Here is a 15,717-nt window from a genome sequence, read left to right as displayed (position 1 = left end):
CCTCCCTCCCTCCCTCCCTCCTTTTCCTTCCTTCCTCCCTCCCTCCCTCCCTCCCTTCCTGTACTTACTGGTCTTCCATGTGTGCCAAGCAGTGGTCTAGGTGTTAGTAACGCAGTTAAGAATAAAGTGGACGAGAATTACTGCCTTTCTGGACTTACACTCTAGACAATGAACAGAATACATTAGATGGTGACAAGTGCTATGGAGAAAACTAAACCAGGGGAGAAGGTCGAGTGAGAGTGAGGGTTGCAGTTTTAAGTGGGATGGTGAAGGTGAGAGAGGGAGCCGGTGTGTGCGCACCTGGGGCGGCCTGTCAGGCACACAGGGCAGCGATCCTGGGCAGGGAGCACCTGGGGTCTTTGCAGCCAGGAGCCCATCAGAACCAGAACGGTTGGAGAGGGGTGGGAGGCATGGTGTGTCTGGAGAGGGGTCTCAAGAACTTTGGCTGTCTCCCCTGTGGGTGATTCTGAGCAAGGAGTGGCACTACCCAGTCCAGGAATGGTTTGGCAGCATCACTCTGGCAGCTTTGGCCTGCGAGGGGCAGGGGTGGCCGCAGGGAGACCAGGAAGGGCTGCTGGAGGGAGCCCGAAGCTGGGTGGAGACCCAGGCTTGAGTGGTTGGAGAGGGGTAAGAGGTAGACAGATTCTGGACACGTTCGGGAACTTGATTCAGATCTGCCAGTGAGTGGGTAGTGGGATGTGAGGGGCAGAAGAATGACCTCTGAACAGATAAAACATGCAGGCTAATGCCCACCTCACAGATGGGAAAACTGAGGCTGAAAGAGCTGAAGTGACTTGCACCAAGGTCATTTAGTTAGGAAGCTAGTGAAGCAGGGGCATTCACCTAGGGATTTTCACTCCAGGCTCCACGCCTCTCCCTCGTCCTTGTTGTCAACCTCCTGCCCCGGGTTCTGCCCGGCCCCACCTGGCCAGGACAGGGTCAGCCGACCCACGAGCACGTCAAGTCATCTTGCTTCCACAGTGTTGCTAACGACTAATCCGTGATGCTGAGACATTTGCTGTTGAAACCTCTCTTGTGATTAACCTCGGCCAGAGATGACTGCAGGTGTGCACCACTACGCTGGCAGAGCTATTCTAAGTGTTGATGAGAGAAACTCAGAGAGCAGTCAGTATTTCCAGTCCATGTCTCCTTCCAGAGGGTTTCCCCCTGGTACCTCCTGTAAAAGTCTAATGCTTTTCAATGGATTTCCCTTTTCATTAGACTCCTGTTAATTGCGCAGTTTTTTTCTTCACTGATTTTCACAGCAACAGCTAGATCAGAGGGTCAAGAATCCTCCCTTGGAAAACACTGTTCAGTTCTTTGAAGTGTCATTTTCAGTGCTTTGCTCTGGGTGGGATGCCCCGATGCCTTTATTTTACTGAGCTTCACTTTATTTTTTCTTTTGGCTCAACCATGGTTTAAATTGATGAGGAGAAATGCTTTGGATACCAGTCAGTGCCAGATCAGTGGTTGCTAAATTGGAAGCTTCCTGCTGCTTCAGGCCCTAGAGACCCAGGGCTTGTGTGTATTCTCCTCACTCAGGAGCATTAGGATACCTCAGCCATTAAGCAGCCCTGTCCTTGGGCCTCGTGGTCTGGGCAGCTGCTCCAGGGTTACAGAGGGCTTTTCTTCAGTGCCGTTTCCCTTGGAGTCTAAGGCATAGCCATGCATGAAAAAAAAAACGATGTGCTTCCTCAAGACATCCCCAGCCAACCCCCAAACACACACACCAGGAACACGCGCTAGACTAGGTGACCTTCTGTTATCCGCCTGTACGCACTCTGACCTAGCGTAAGAAGCAGAAGTTACATTTAAAACGACACGTGCATTGTACAGGCCCTGGTGTGTTTCTCAGGCAGCACGGGTCTGCCTTTCTCAACACTGCAGCCACACCCCCATCAAGACAGACACGGATACACACAAGACCCCCAGCTGGACAGACACAGATACACACATGACCCCCAGCTGGACAGACACAGATACACACGTGCACAGCGGGCTCCCTGCTGCCCACACCCATGCTCCCTGGATGAGCTCCCTTCTCCTGCGGGGCCAGGCCCCGCTGTGCCCCTCACAATACCGTCCCCTCTCCTATAATGAGCAGGTCATAAAGCCAGGACCCAGAAGGCAGCGCCAAGACTGCGGAGAGCTTTCTTCTGCCTCTTGGCTTTGTGCTCAGGTCCGGGAACTTCTCTTGGACAGCTCACTTTCACTTTTCCCTCCCGGACACAGGCCCTGACCTTTCCTGACCAAGACTGGAGGTGGGCCCAGGCAGGGGAGTGGAGGTGGGCAGAGGGTGCCTGGCACCGTGTCGTCAGAACCCAGAACCCCGACTTTGTCCACACTGAGCACTCTTCCCCCGGCTTCCATTGTAGGCTCGTCCAAGATTCCCTGGCTGTCACAGTGTCCAGCACACCTGTTTGGGTGTTCTCATGGCTGGGGCATAGGTGCAGACCTGTGGGCTATGTCTCACCGTGACACATGCTGTCATGGAAGTAAGCAGCTGGCTCCCCCTGGAATCACAGGAGAGTTCTGGAGAGGAGGCAATGGTGGCTGAGATGTGGGGGTTTCTTGGCGTGGTGGGCACTCCAGGCAGAGGGGGAAGCAAAGCCAGGGCCTGTGAGCAGACCTGGCTCCGTGGGCACCCCTGAGAGGTGCTGTGTCCAGAGCTCAGGCTTGCAGGACTGGGGCTGCCAGGTGGGACGTGGCCTGACCAGCCTCAGAGGAGGGTCTGGGGCCCAGCTGGGAGAGGCGCCACTGGCCGCACGTGCACACCCTCCTGCCTTCCCTCCTTCCTGCTTCAAGTGCTCCACGCATTGCCAGTGTGTGAGCTTGAACTCCTCCTCTTCCTCATCACGCCCTGTCTGTGTTTGGCAAGGCATACCTAAAATACTGGTGCATTAAATATTGCTTCTGCAGTGTTGATTACTACCCCCACTGTTGTGGCTCTTTTTTCCATGTTTATCATTGTTCTAGTGTCAGATTCCTAGGCTCTGTTTACAGAATCCTTCGGTTGCTTGTGACAGGAGTGTGGCTGAAGTGATGAGGGGAGGGGAGGGAAGGGAGGAGAGGCATGAACGCAGCAGGAGGCCAAGCACGGGGTGGGGTGGGGCGGGGTGGGGTGGGGTGGGGCAGGGCTGGACATGTGTCTGCTGAGCACCTGGCACATGGCCAGTGCAGGTAAGATGGGCTGTGCATGGAAAATGCAGGTTGGATTGATCTGAATATAAAACATGTCCCCAAGAAAGAATTCTTCAGTTAGAAACCAGACCCATCCTTTTCTAGTCAAGTCACAAGAAACATGGATTTGCCAAGTCCCTGAGAAAAGCAAGCCCGTGGTGTACGGTCCAGGAACACCTTCAGCCAGCCCTCCATCCTTCCCAGCACACAGCTTCTCCCTCAGCCTTCTGCGTTTCATTAAATCTCCAGGAAACCTGGAATTTTTCTGAAACATGCTTGACTGTGTCTCTGTTGCTGCAGGCATGAGCTTGGTCTCCTGACACGGATCTCAGTTCCTGATGCCATTTCCTGGGGTGGCTCCTATTGTTGCCCACTCCCGCTGACCTGTGTTCTCCCCAGCTAGCTTCCCTGGCCCCAGGCTCTGCCCATCAGCCCTTCCTCCATGTCCTTACAGAGTCTGTCATTAGCCCAGCCCTCATCATGCAGGACGCTGTCACCATAGTAGCACTCTCCGTGGACTTCCAGCTGTGGTCCAGGGTGCTAGGAGTTTCACATGCCTTCTGTGGGCTGATTCTTCAAAAAGAAGGACATGAATCTCAGAGAAATGAAGTCACTTGGTTTAGGTCCCACGCCCACAGAAGGGCAGGACTAGAAATCAGACCAGGCTCCGTGACCCTAAAACCCTTTCTCTTTCTGTAGTGTGAGGGGACTCTACTCAGGTCCTGTGGTTTCCTTCCTCCAAACCCCAGAAGAGCAGCCCAGGATGAGCTCTAGCCTGGGAGGCCCTTGCATGTGCCCCCAGTCTTTGCAGTCTCATCTTTCACAAGATGTGCGGGAGTCCATGGAGCATGTGCTTCGAATCAAGCCACCTTTGATTTGCAATCAGGGGTCATTAGAGTGTTCTGAGTAGCCTGGCCCTCTTCCAAGAAGCCTTTCCCTGACTGGGGAGGTTCCCTTTCTCTTTAAAATCTTGCCACTTGCTTTGGACTCTCCTTATTATATTCCTACTTCCTGGCTGGAGTCATCAATATTTGGGTTTCATTGCGTCCCCTTAAGGACAAGCGTTGTCTGTTGCATAGCTTTGTGTGCCCAGCACCTGACAGTCATTCCGTGGGGAAAAATCGTGGTGGAGACATCCCTGAGCTTGCACAGGATGGCTAAGGCCATGAGTCTGAAAGAAGAGACTGCTCTGTGACAGATTGTTGGCTTTGCCAAGTGTGGCTCATTGTCCCAAGAAAGAAAATCTGATTACCAGGGTGGCCAATCAAAGCTGCGCCATCCTTAAAAGATATTTCTCTCTCTTTTCTGGTAAAAGTACTATATAATTCTGCATTCTCCTGAGTTCCAAGTCTTTCATAAATGGATGGAGAGTAAGAATGGCTGCACGGTTCCACTTGAGACACTATTGGGACCTATTGGTTTTAGTAGTACTGTTGCCTTGCAGATAAAGGATGGAATCAGAACATTGGATTATCTTTTTCATGTTCGTTAACCTCCTCAGGCTTACCAGCACATTGCTTGGCAGTATTGCTATCTACATTTATGTTGTTAATATCCACTTTGGAGCACAGACTCCCAATTAAATTGCACATAATCCCTAATGGGCTTACCTTTGCAAATGGTATTGTATTGGCAATACACTCTTTAACCTTCCACCTCTCAATCTCACACTTAACTGCAGCTCTTAACTTTGAGTAATGTATCATAGACGTTTTCTAACAGTTTCTTATTCTGAGTAAGAGCCAGATGATTTCCTTCCCTTGGGAGTATGTTATCAAATTTTTTCATCAAATGAAGAAACCTTGTTAGCTGTGTCTTTTAAATCATGCCTTTGTTTTGTATGTTTTAGTTTCTTCAGATGGAGGTACTGAGCCCTCTGCCTTAGTGGATGACAATGGTAGTGAGGAGGACTTCAGCTATGAAGACCTCTGCCAGGCCAGCCCTCGGTACCTGCAGCCTGGCGGGGAGCAGCTGGCCATCAATGAGGTACTGGAATTCCACAAGACAGTGGCAGATACGGGATACCTGATTTTCAGGGTCCACAACCACTTCCGACTTTGTTCTCTAGTTCTTTACTAAGCATGTCCTAAAACCTGGAACTCTGATTAGAACAACACGGTGATTCACTTTGGGAGGCTGAGGCGGGTATACCATTTGAGGTCAGGAATTTAAGACCAGCCTGGCCAACATAGTGAAACCCTGTCTCTACTAAAAATACAAAAAATTTGGTAGGCGTGATGGTGCACACCTGTAATCCCAACTACTTGGGAGGCTGAGGCATGGAGAATTGCTTGAACCTGGAAAGCGGAGGTTGCAGTGAGCCGAGATCACACCACTGCACTCCAGCCTGGGCGACAGAGCAAGACTCATCTAAAAAATAAATAAATAAATAAATAAATAGCAACACTGTGATTCTCTGATATCATCCAGGAAAATGGATGCGATTAAGCTTCCTAGGTAGAGGCAGCTCATCTTTTTAGGTAAAGAGCAGCACCCATCTGGGTGTGTGGTCAGTGCTTTCCACTTGATGAAAGAATACTCGTATCTCGTATAATTCTCACAGCCGATCTAAGAAGCGGACATTATGGCTGTTAGCCACATTTTCATCAATGTTCTGAGACAAATATGTCTAATTACTTGCCAGTGAATGGCAGAGCTGGAGATCCCCACATATTTCTCCCTGCAAATCTGGTGGTCCTTCTGCCACCCTGCAGCTTCAGCCTTTTTTTTTCGGAAATCATTCTGGAAGGTACCTCCAGCCTTTGGAGTTCTCAAGCAGAACGTGTGGAGCATAACTCCTCAGTGAGTCAGCCTCTCCACTGAGATCGCCAGTGATGTGTCTCCTTGGGTGCTAAGGAGATGTGCAAAATCACCTGCTCCTACGGCCAGAGGATGGAGGAGCCACATCTGTTCCTGACTTTGTTAACTGTCTCAAGATTATGCTATGTTCTCTTTAATTGCTATCAACTAAAAAGCTGCAAAACTTACTCGAATTTTGAATAAAGTATGAGTGATCCACACGAGAGGGAGATGTGAGGAACGTCCAGTAGCATATGTGCATAGCTTTAGTAGGCTTGGCTCTGTGACATCTAGAATGGCTGCCCAGAAACCATTTTTGGAACAAATATTTCAGAATTTAAGTTCGATAGAAAACTGACCTGCTGCTAAGTGAGTGACTTATGTTTTTTTTAAAAAGGGGCTTACCTGCCTGCCTCCCTCCCTCCCTCCCTTTTTTCTTGCATTTTGCTCTTGTTGCCCAGGCTGGAGTGCAGTAGTGTAATCTCAGCTCACTGCAACCTCTGCCTCCCAGGTTCAAGTAATTCTCCTGCCTCAGCCTCCCAAGTAGCTGGGATTACAGGCACGTGCCACCACACTTGGTTAATTTGGTATTTTTAATAGAGATAGCATTTCACCATGTTGGTCGGGCTGGTCTCAAACTCTTGACCTCAGGTGATCCACCCACCTCAGCCTCCCAAAGTGCTGAGATTACAGGTATGAGCCACTATGCCCAGCCTAAGGGCTTTCTTTAAAAGCAGGTAGAGATGCCCACTTGACTTTGTTTTTTCTTAGTTGTTCTCCTGGGTTCTCTGTGTATAACCATTCACACAGTCATTGTAGACCAAATGCCACCAGTATATCCAAGTGAGAGGATTCCAGCATCACCCTGAGAGAGGCACCTAGCAGCCCCCTCACTGACCCACACCGCCCCCCTCCCGCCTCCCCCATGCTCTGTGCTGAGCACACCCCACTGTCTCCTTTCAGCTGATCAGTGATGGCAATGTGGTCTGCGCAGAAGCCCTGTGGGACCATGTGACCATGGACGACCAGGAACTGGGCTTCAAAGCTGGGGATGTCATCCAGGTTTTGGAAGCCTCCAACAAGGACTGGTGGTGGGGCCGCAGCGAAGATAAGGAAGCCTGGTTCCCTGCAAGCTTTGTCAGAGTAAGTGTGGGGCACTTGCAGCTTTTCCAAAGTATCTGTAGGGGCTGGAGGATCCTTTCCGGTCAGAGCTCGCCCTTTATCCCGGGTTAGCAGCTCTTTTGTAATTGTTTGGAATCTGACATGCAAGTCGCATCTATAAGAAATTAGGCTGGGTTGGAGCAAAAATGTTAAGGAAGGCAAGCTCAGTGTTTCTCTGTGGTCCTGGTGCCTTCTGGCACAGCTGTGACCCTGCTGAGGCCACAAGACTCAGGTGAGGGCCAGGCTACCTTCCCAGCTGGTCACGGGAAGGTGGGAACCTGGGAGGTACCTGCTCCATGCCGCCCTCCCCCGCCCCAAGTCACCTGTCTCCTGTGTGTGGGTTGCAGTTGCGAGTGAATCAGGAAGAGCTGTCAGAAAACTCCAGCAGCACTCCCAGCGAGGAGCAGGACGAGGAGGCCAGCCAGAGCCGCCACAGACACTGCGAGAACAAGCAGCAGATGCGGACCAACGTCATCCGAGAGATCATGGACACCGAGCGGGTGTACATCAAACACCTCAGGGACATCTGCGAGGTGGGACGCCAGGCCAGGACCTCACTGAGGGCCACCGTGCGAGGCTGCGTGGGGTGCCTGGGCTTTCTCCCCACCTCCACCCCCCACCCCGTCAGACTCCCACGTGTACACACTTGTCCACTGCTCATTTCTCCGCCCCTGCTGTCTGCACTGCTAGGCCTGCGTGCTGTAGCTGTCCTAGCTGTTGGCGGAGGTTTTTTAGAGTTACGGTCTCTTTTCAGAGACAGGGCTTTTCTTAGAGAGAGGGTCTTACTCTGTCACCCAGACTGGAGTAGAGTGGTGTCATTATAGCTCACTGTAATCTCAAACTCCTGAGCTTTAAGCAATCCTCCCTCCTCAGCCTCCCGAGTAGCTAGGACCACAGGCATGCACCACCACGCCCAGCTAATTTTCTAAATTGTATATGGAGACAGGGTTTCACTATGTTGCCAAGGCTGGTCACAAACTCTTGGACTCAAGTGATCCTCCCGCCTTGCTTTCTCAAAGTGCTGGGATGAGAGGCATGAGCCAGTGTGCCCCGCCCCTCTCTTAAGTGTACTCTGCAGCTCTCTCTCTCAGGACCTAATTGCTGAGATTAATTGAAAAGAATGGCTTTCATGGAAGGCAAAACCCTCACTTGACTTTACAAAGAGTCAAAGGTTTGTCACTATCCGTACACCACTGCATCTCATCACTGACTCACAGATGAGATCCTCAGTCATTTAGACACAGATGGGAAAAAAATGCTGGATTTATATTGGTTATATCCAAGGCTATACACTAGTGCATGCTATTCTATTTGGCAACAAATTCTATTTGATAGTCTTGTCCTGATTTCAGAGAACTTGCCGTGAGCGGAGGTGCTCCTGGGAGGGTTTTGTCCTCCCATGGTATTTTGTGCTTCTGTGGATCACGTACGAGCATCACGCCACACTGCTGTTCGCCCTGTCTGCCCACTGCAGCCTTCGTGGCTGTGAATGCTGATGCCCGCACTATCAATTCAACGCTGACCATTCAGTGCTGAAGACAAGTTGAAGTCAGAGAATGCGTGTTCTCTACTCGGATTAGCCAGCCGTGTGGACATGCCAGTGATGAGCTCCTGTGAGCCAGCCATCTCGTTCTGTATGAGTGTGTGGCGAAAGCAGCAGTTCTGCAGTGCCATTTAGGGAAATGACAGGAGCTGCTCGTGATGACTGAGCACTGACTGTCTGGCACCCCTTACCTGGATGAACACAGCTAACACAGCATTCTCACTGGGCCGGTCCTGTTAGTCCCCAGTGCCGATGGGGAAACCAAGGCACACAGAAGTGGTGGGTTGGATTTAAACCCAGGAAGTCTGCCCCAGAACCTGTCCTCCTCTGAACTATTACATTATATTGTTTTCCTGTTAAAATTCATACCAACTAGTCATTGGTATGTATTTTTCTCTATGCTCAGTTCATTCTGTTGAATGACGTGATAACTCTTTGAGTTAGCTGTTACATGTATGCACTGCCTTTTCCTCTTATCCCACTAGCTCCTCTGAAGCCATAGTATAGCCATGGTGTTGCACATAGATTATTAATTAGTGCAGGCCTCAGATTAAAGACCTACAGATGGGTGCTGTCCATGGCAAGGCGATGCTGGTGGGGAAGAGGTTTTTGGCTCTGTGCCCTGACGGACCGTGCACAGAGCTGTGTGAGCTGTTCAGCAAGCATGACATTCTGCATTGGACAAGTCTCCTGGGCTGTGAAATGGAATTAATGGATGGGAGAATGATTTTCTTAAAAGTTTGGAAAAGCGTGTGACGACACTAATTTTTGAGCTTTGGTATTTGAAACTTGTTTCTGGAAACATTATATGGTTTATTGGATCCTAAATCCAACCGCACGAGCCTTTTGGCTTTCTTCTTATTTTAACACCTTCTTACTTAACACCTCTGGCAAATTGCAGTCACTGAAGTCCGATGACCTCGCCAGAGACCCATAGAGGTTAAAATAATTTCCTTTAATTAAAATTCATTCCAAGGTCATGGCTTTGGGCCGGCAAAAGCTATACTATTCAAATAATTTATTTGGATTTCAAATAAAAACGATTGCTTCTGTGTTTTGCAGGGATATATCCGACAGTGCCGCAAGCACACAGCGATGTTCACTGTTGCGCAGCTTGCCACTATTTTTGGAAACATTGAAGATATTTACAAATTCCAAAGAAAGTTTCTGAAAGACCTTGAGAAACAGTACAACAAAGAGGAACCTCATTTAAGTGAAATAGGATCTTGCTTTCTTCAACATGTGCGTCACCTTTACTTCGTTATTCATAACATCTGGTTACATCATTTGGAAATGCATGTCCACTAAACACAGGAGTCTCTTTTGTTTTATGGTTTGCTAGATGAATCTTCCATAGAAAGGAGATGCCTGGTTATCATATAAACTAAATCTATATAGTTAATCTTGTCTAAATGTCCCAAATTCATTTTTTCAAAATCCTTTTATGTAGTCTGGAATTAGGGGGTTACATTTGGAGTAATTACTTTTTAAAAATTTCTAAGGATTATGCTGTAAGAACTATGGAGTCCTTCCTAATAATATCCAGTAAGTGTGAATTACATTTCAGGCACTGTTTTCAGGGTTTTCTTTTATTGGCTTGTTTATTGCTGTGAGGCAGATATGATTATCTCTCCCGCGTCCTTGATGAGAAACTGAGGCCCAGAGCGTAAGTAACCCAGGGCCACACAGCAGCAAGAGGCAGCTGAGAAGGCAGACCCAGCAAGTGGCTCTAGCACCCAGGCGTGTATACTGTAACTGTCTCGGAACCTTCCTGTGATAGTAACATGCATTTGTCCCTTTTTAACTTATGATTGACTGTTACTTACTGCTACAGGATTTCAGAGGAAGGTTTTAGTTCCAGCCCAAACAGCAAGGGAACAGTAAGAGTAGTAATAACCATGGCAGCCTCACCACCTCCTTCACTTCCTGGGTGCTGGGCTCAGTACTGTCTAGAGTCCTCTGGGGCAGAAAGGTTTTAAGTGGCTGGGCATAATGTTTTTGTGGTAAGTCAGTTGGAGGTTGGGCCCCATGGGTGACCTGGGCATATCTGGGACATTGTCACAGGCCTCCTTGTGTGGCCCATGCAGAAGGTTCCTGCAGGAGTCAGCTCAGGCCAGGCTGGAGGCCAGGTGATGGCCTTAGGAAGGTGGGTCTCACACTGAGGATGGGGGAGTACTGCTGCCACCAACGAGGGGGCCGTGGCAGGCCCAGCCAGGGTGACAGCAGGGAAATGGGAAGAGAGGTGCGTTTTTTGAGGAAAACCTGACAAGACTAGTTGCAAACAAAGAATAAGCAGCCATCAAAGCTGCTTTAGCTGAGTTGAAAGAATTTGTGGAGGGGGACGTTAGAGGCCCTGCTCCCCCTGCTCCCCACCGTCCACGGTGAGTGCAAGGCAGGCTGGGAGGAGACCAGGCTGCAGAGTCCTAGGGCAGCCTCGCCCTCAGCCCCCTCAGGAGCCTGCCGAAGCGCCCCTTCCTGCCGGCCCAGTACGCTTCTGGAAACCCCACCCTGCATCCCCCACAGGGCAGCTGAGCCAAGAAAGGAGAGGTATGTAGAGGTGAGAGGTATGTAGAGGTATGCAGGGCAGCTTGGCCGCCAGCAGATGTCATGCCCTGTCCTTTGCAGAAGTCCATCTCCCTCTTTTCTAGGAGTGTCCCTTAGAGAGGGCTGAGGTGCCGCTGTCTTTGTCCTGGCCCAGAGCCACCCCAGAAGCTGACGAAGCTGTCCTCTTTCTTCCCAGCAAGAGGGCTTCGCCATCTACTCCGAGTACTGCAATAACCACCCGGGTGCCTGCCTGGAGCTGGCCAACCTCATGCAGCAGGGCAAGTACAGACACTTCTTCGAAGCCTGCCGCCTGCTGCAGCAGATGATCGACATCGCCATCGACGGGTTCCTGCTCACACCGGTGCAGAAGATCTGCAAATACCCGCTGCAGCTGGCCGAGCTGCTCAAGTACACCACGCAGGAACACAGGTGAGCGGCTGCTGCTGCTTCCTGTAGGCAGCTCTTAACCCAAGCAGTGATAGATGGGCGTCAGTGTCGATCTTAACAAACTGGGCGCTCCATGGGAGCAGTTTTCAGATTGTTGAGCCTGTGTGCAATTAACTATTGAAACAGAGTGATTGGAGAGGCTCCAGAACGTCCGCTCCGAGAGCTGTGAAGACACGAGCATCCTTCGTGAGCTGTGCCGAGAGCACACAGGGACTTCTGTTGTGTTGTTACTCCTTATTTTGCTTATCTGTATTTTATAAACGTGCCTTTGCGTCCTCAGTGGTTAGTAAAGACCCTTTCTGAGGGAAACAAACCAGTGTGAATGGAAGCCACGACTTTCGTTCTCTCCTGTACCCATGGCGTTGATGCACGGCAGCTCAGCTCAGAGCAGGATTCTTTATGGCAGAAACGTTACGTTATTTTGACTTACCTAAAGTTAGTTGTTGCTAAGCAATCTCTACTTAGCAACATAGAAGGGGTGAAGGCATACACAAGCTTGAACTATAAAGAGTGTGGAATGTCAGGGGTGGGAGTCCATACAGAGCTGCTGAGAAGACCAGGGCACTGGGTGCCCGCTGCGCCCTGAGCCGCTCCTTCCCCACCGGGGTGCCGACTCCCTGCTCTTCGCCCCGTTCCCTCCTCTTGGGAGCACAGGGCTTCCTTCCATGCATACCTGAATGTTGCGTCTCCCTTCGAGCTTCCTTGGCACCTAACCAAGCTCTTCTTACTCACAACACTTCTGTTGTTTGAATTTCAGCTTCTGAACAACAAGCAACACAATACACACTCTCTCCGTCGTTATTACCTGCTGTGGTTATTTCTGGATTCTTCTCAGGCCCTTGTTCTCTAGCCATATGATCTCTTCTGGGGGAGCCAGAAGTTATCCTGTGTTTCCTTAATAGCCAACTGTCATTTCATGTGTGCATAGAAGCTTTTGTGTGGTTATGCATCAGGCATGTCACCCATTCAGCATTGGAATGTGCATGCCCATTTTCCATGCCATGGAAAAGTGTCCCCACAGTGCAGCCCACCTGTCTGGTGCCTCAAGCTGGCAGTGCTTGGCTAATTGCTGAGTTCTCATCTGGCCAGCAGGGACAGGACAATCATAGAGCAGCTCCTATGTGCCAGGCTCCAAGCTAGGCCACACAGGGGTGCAAGGGTCTAGGCTAAAGCTGACCATTTTAGATGAGAATCAAACCAAGGTCCATGCCCCTGACACAAAGTCTTTACCTTTACTAGCAGTGGGTCATCACAGAGGGTCCTAATGAGAAGAGGAAGCGGGAAGGGATTGTACCAGGAGGAAATTTCTATGGCAAACCACAACAGTTATCGGTTTCAGCAGTTAAATATCTCCCTGCAGGCAGTGGAGAGTGAATCATTATTCTTTTGTCCTCTCTGCCTCTGAACTCCTGTGAAGAGACAGACTTGTAAAGGGAAGCTTCTGGCCAGGCACGGTGGCACATACCTGTAATCCCAGCACTTTGGGAAGCCGAGGCAGATGGATCACCTGAAGTCAGGAGTTTGAGACCAGCCTGGCCAACATGGTTAAAACCCTATCTCTACTAAAACACAAAAATTAGCCAGACGTGGTGGTAGCTGCCTGTAATCCTAGCTACTTGGGAGGCTGAGGCACGAGAATCGCTTGAACCCCAGAGGCGGAGATTGCAGCGAGCCGAAATCGCGACACTGCATTCTAGCCAGAGCGGGACTTTGTCAAAAAAAAAAAAAAAAAAAAAAAAGAATGGAACCTTCTTACAATTAGATTGGTAGATTGGAAAGTAAAGAATAAGAATGAGAGCAGGTCACAGAACAATAGACTCTACATATGGGTGTTAGGTCTAAAGGAATTAGAGAAAGCAGTTCATTGAGATAGATAAAAGAAGAGAGAGCTATATATTTCTTTCTTATTCTAATGGAGAAATCAGAAAAGTTCATCGGAAAAAAAACAGGGAAGTCAAGAAAGCCATAAAATTGAAGAAAAAATATTTTTTAGTTGTAAATGTCTTTTACAAGTTTTTGAAGACATTTTTAAGAAAATGTCTTGATGGCAGGATGAGGAGCCCAGAGCCAGAGACGATAAGTAAGAGAATTAAGAAGCAAAGACTTCTTGAAAGATGTGGGCAGGCAGCTTCGTACGTTCTGAGATGGGAAAGCTGGGTCCAGAAGCCCACACCTCACTCTTCAGAAGTTGCTTTTTCTCCTTTAAGGGCATTTTTCAACAAGAGTATTTGCAGATTTTAGCTTTTTCAAAATAAAAATTAGTCGACATGACAAAAAGTTCATTTTCTTGTCTTAAGTAAAACAAAGCAAAAAATCTTTAAAAAAAAAATCATTACAACTCAGTTCTGTCCAGAAAAACTTAATGTGCACCCTTTCTTCATTGCTAGAGGCCTCTTTGGGGGCTCAGTGTCCATGATTTTGGCAGCCCCTGGTGTCATTCTTGCTCCTGCTCTCTGCCCCACTTCTGAGTGTGAATGGGCCTCTCTGAAGACAGCAGGTCTGCTTAGTGTGGGCAGCGTCTGGGGACTTCCCAGGAGCTGAGTTGAATTGTGTTTGGTAAATAGACAATAGAATCTGCTTTCAAGGCTTTCCCATGGTTGTGCAGAAGGATTCTCATTCATTCTGGTTGTGGTGCAGTGGCCCTGTCTGTCCTCTAAGTTGCCAGGGGAAAGTGGAAAATGCAGCTCGTTGGCTGGATGGTTGGTCTCCCCGGCCCCCCATTATTAACGCTGAGCAAAACGTGATTGTGAAGCTTGCAGATACTGGACATGCTCTGTGCCAGCCTGTGTGTACACTGGACCTGTAGCTTCTGCTCTTCCTGTGCCTACAATTTTAGTGGGCTTGGGAGCAGGGGCCTGCTGGGGTGAACATTTTGGCTTGGTGTGACTGTGGCAGATGGAAAGCACCAGAAAGGAAGATGTGTTGGTGAGGCGAATGCCATGCTAGCATTCCGTAACGTACCACTTCAGACTCCTGTCCTCTCCTCTCCTTTCCCACACAGCATAAAAGATGAGACTCAGAGCAAATTGTCACCCTTGGAAACGATTAGTGATTTTTAAAGTGCTTTATGTAACAAGAGTAGTTGTATGAGAATCAAAGCCATAAGAGAGATATCCTTTCTGTATTAATGAAAGTTGCCCATTGTCACTATGACTAAAACTTATTTACTGTGGCATTTACCGTCATTCATTGTGATTTCTGGGAAGTGAGTGAAAACATTTTTATTCCAAAGAATTCTGAAATGCACTGGGTCAGCTCCCTTAACCTATGCAGAGTGTAGTCCTTTCATGGGGGAACAAGAAAAAGGGAAGCAGTGGCTGTGATGTAAATGCCAGCCTGTCTATTCCAGTCGTTTAGGAAGAAGCGCCCCCGTGAGTTATTTTGCCAGTCCGCATTTGTAAGGTGCATGCCATGTGATTGATACGAACCTCCCATCTTGCAGTGATTACAGCAACATCAAGGCAGCGTACGAGGCCATGAAGAACGTGGCTTGTCTGATCAATGAGCGCAAGCGCAAGCTGGAGAGCATCGACAAGATAGCTCGCTGGCAGGTGTCCATCGTGGGCTGGGAGGTAAGTGGGGAATACCCCGCATGACCCCATGCCACTGGCCCATCCTGCACCTTTGATCTGGTGCAGACACACTTTAAAATCCTATGATCAGTAGCTTATGTTCTCGGCTTTAATGGTATGTATAGCATTAATGGTAAATGTATTTTGAGGCGTATTGTTGAATTTAACAATCGGCTACTTTATACCTGATGCCCATAAGCAATAAAATCTGAAGAGCATCTGCAGTTAATTTTTTGCTAAGCCTCTGTCTCTCCTGGTAGAGGGACTCCATGGATAGTAGAGGACAATTCAGATGCAGCCACATAGTATAGTAGTGGAAGTCTGGGGGACCCTGGAGTCCCTGCTCACATGTGAATCCTATACGATCTGGGCAAGATTAATTTTTTTATCTTATCAGTTGTGGAGGAAAATATTAGCTACCTCATAGGCTACCGGGAGCATGTTATAAGACAGTATAGGCCAGTCACAGCA

The 15,717-nt window shown here is 49.1% G+C and overlaps 1 protein-coding gene across 6 annotated transcripts in view; it reads left to right on the top strand.

Moving 5' to 3' along the window:
• SPATA13 (spermatogenesis associated 13) overlaps positions 1–15,717 on the top strand; it is a 335,263-nt gene that overhangs the window by 291,144 nt on the left and 28,402 nt on the right. For all 6 annotated transcript variants that reach the window (XM_037733529.1, XM_037733530.1, XM_037733528.1 and 3 more), the window contains 6 exons: positions 5,030–5,166; positions 6,943–7,122; positions 7,488–7,673; positions 9,746–9,925; positions 11,424–11,656; positions 15,117–15,246. In XM_037733529.1, coding sequence (XP_037589457.1) covers positions 5,030–5,166; positions 6,943–7,122; positions 7,488–7,673; positions 9,746–9,925; positions 11,424–11,656; positions 15,117–15,246 — 1,046 coding nt within the window. The remainder of the gene's footprint in view (positions 1–5,029; positions 5,167–6,942; positions 7,123–7,487; positions 7,674–9,745; positions 9,926–11,423; positions 11,657–15,116; positions 15,247–15,717) is intronic.

This window comes from Cebus imitator, unplaced genomic scaffold (genome assembly GCF_001604975.1).
Source record: "Cebus imitator isolate Cc_AM_T3 unplaced genomic scaffold, Cebus_imitator-1.0 Scaffold536, whole genome shotgun sequence".
NCBI classification, from domain to species: Eukaryota; Metazoa; Chordata; class Mammalia; order Primates; family Cebidae; genus Cebus; species Cebus imitator.
The sequence above is the reverse complement of the archived record's forward strand: the minus strand, read 5'-3'. Positions and strand labels throughout refer to the sequence as shown.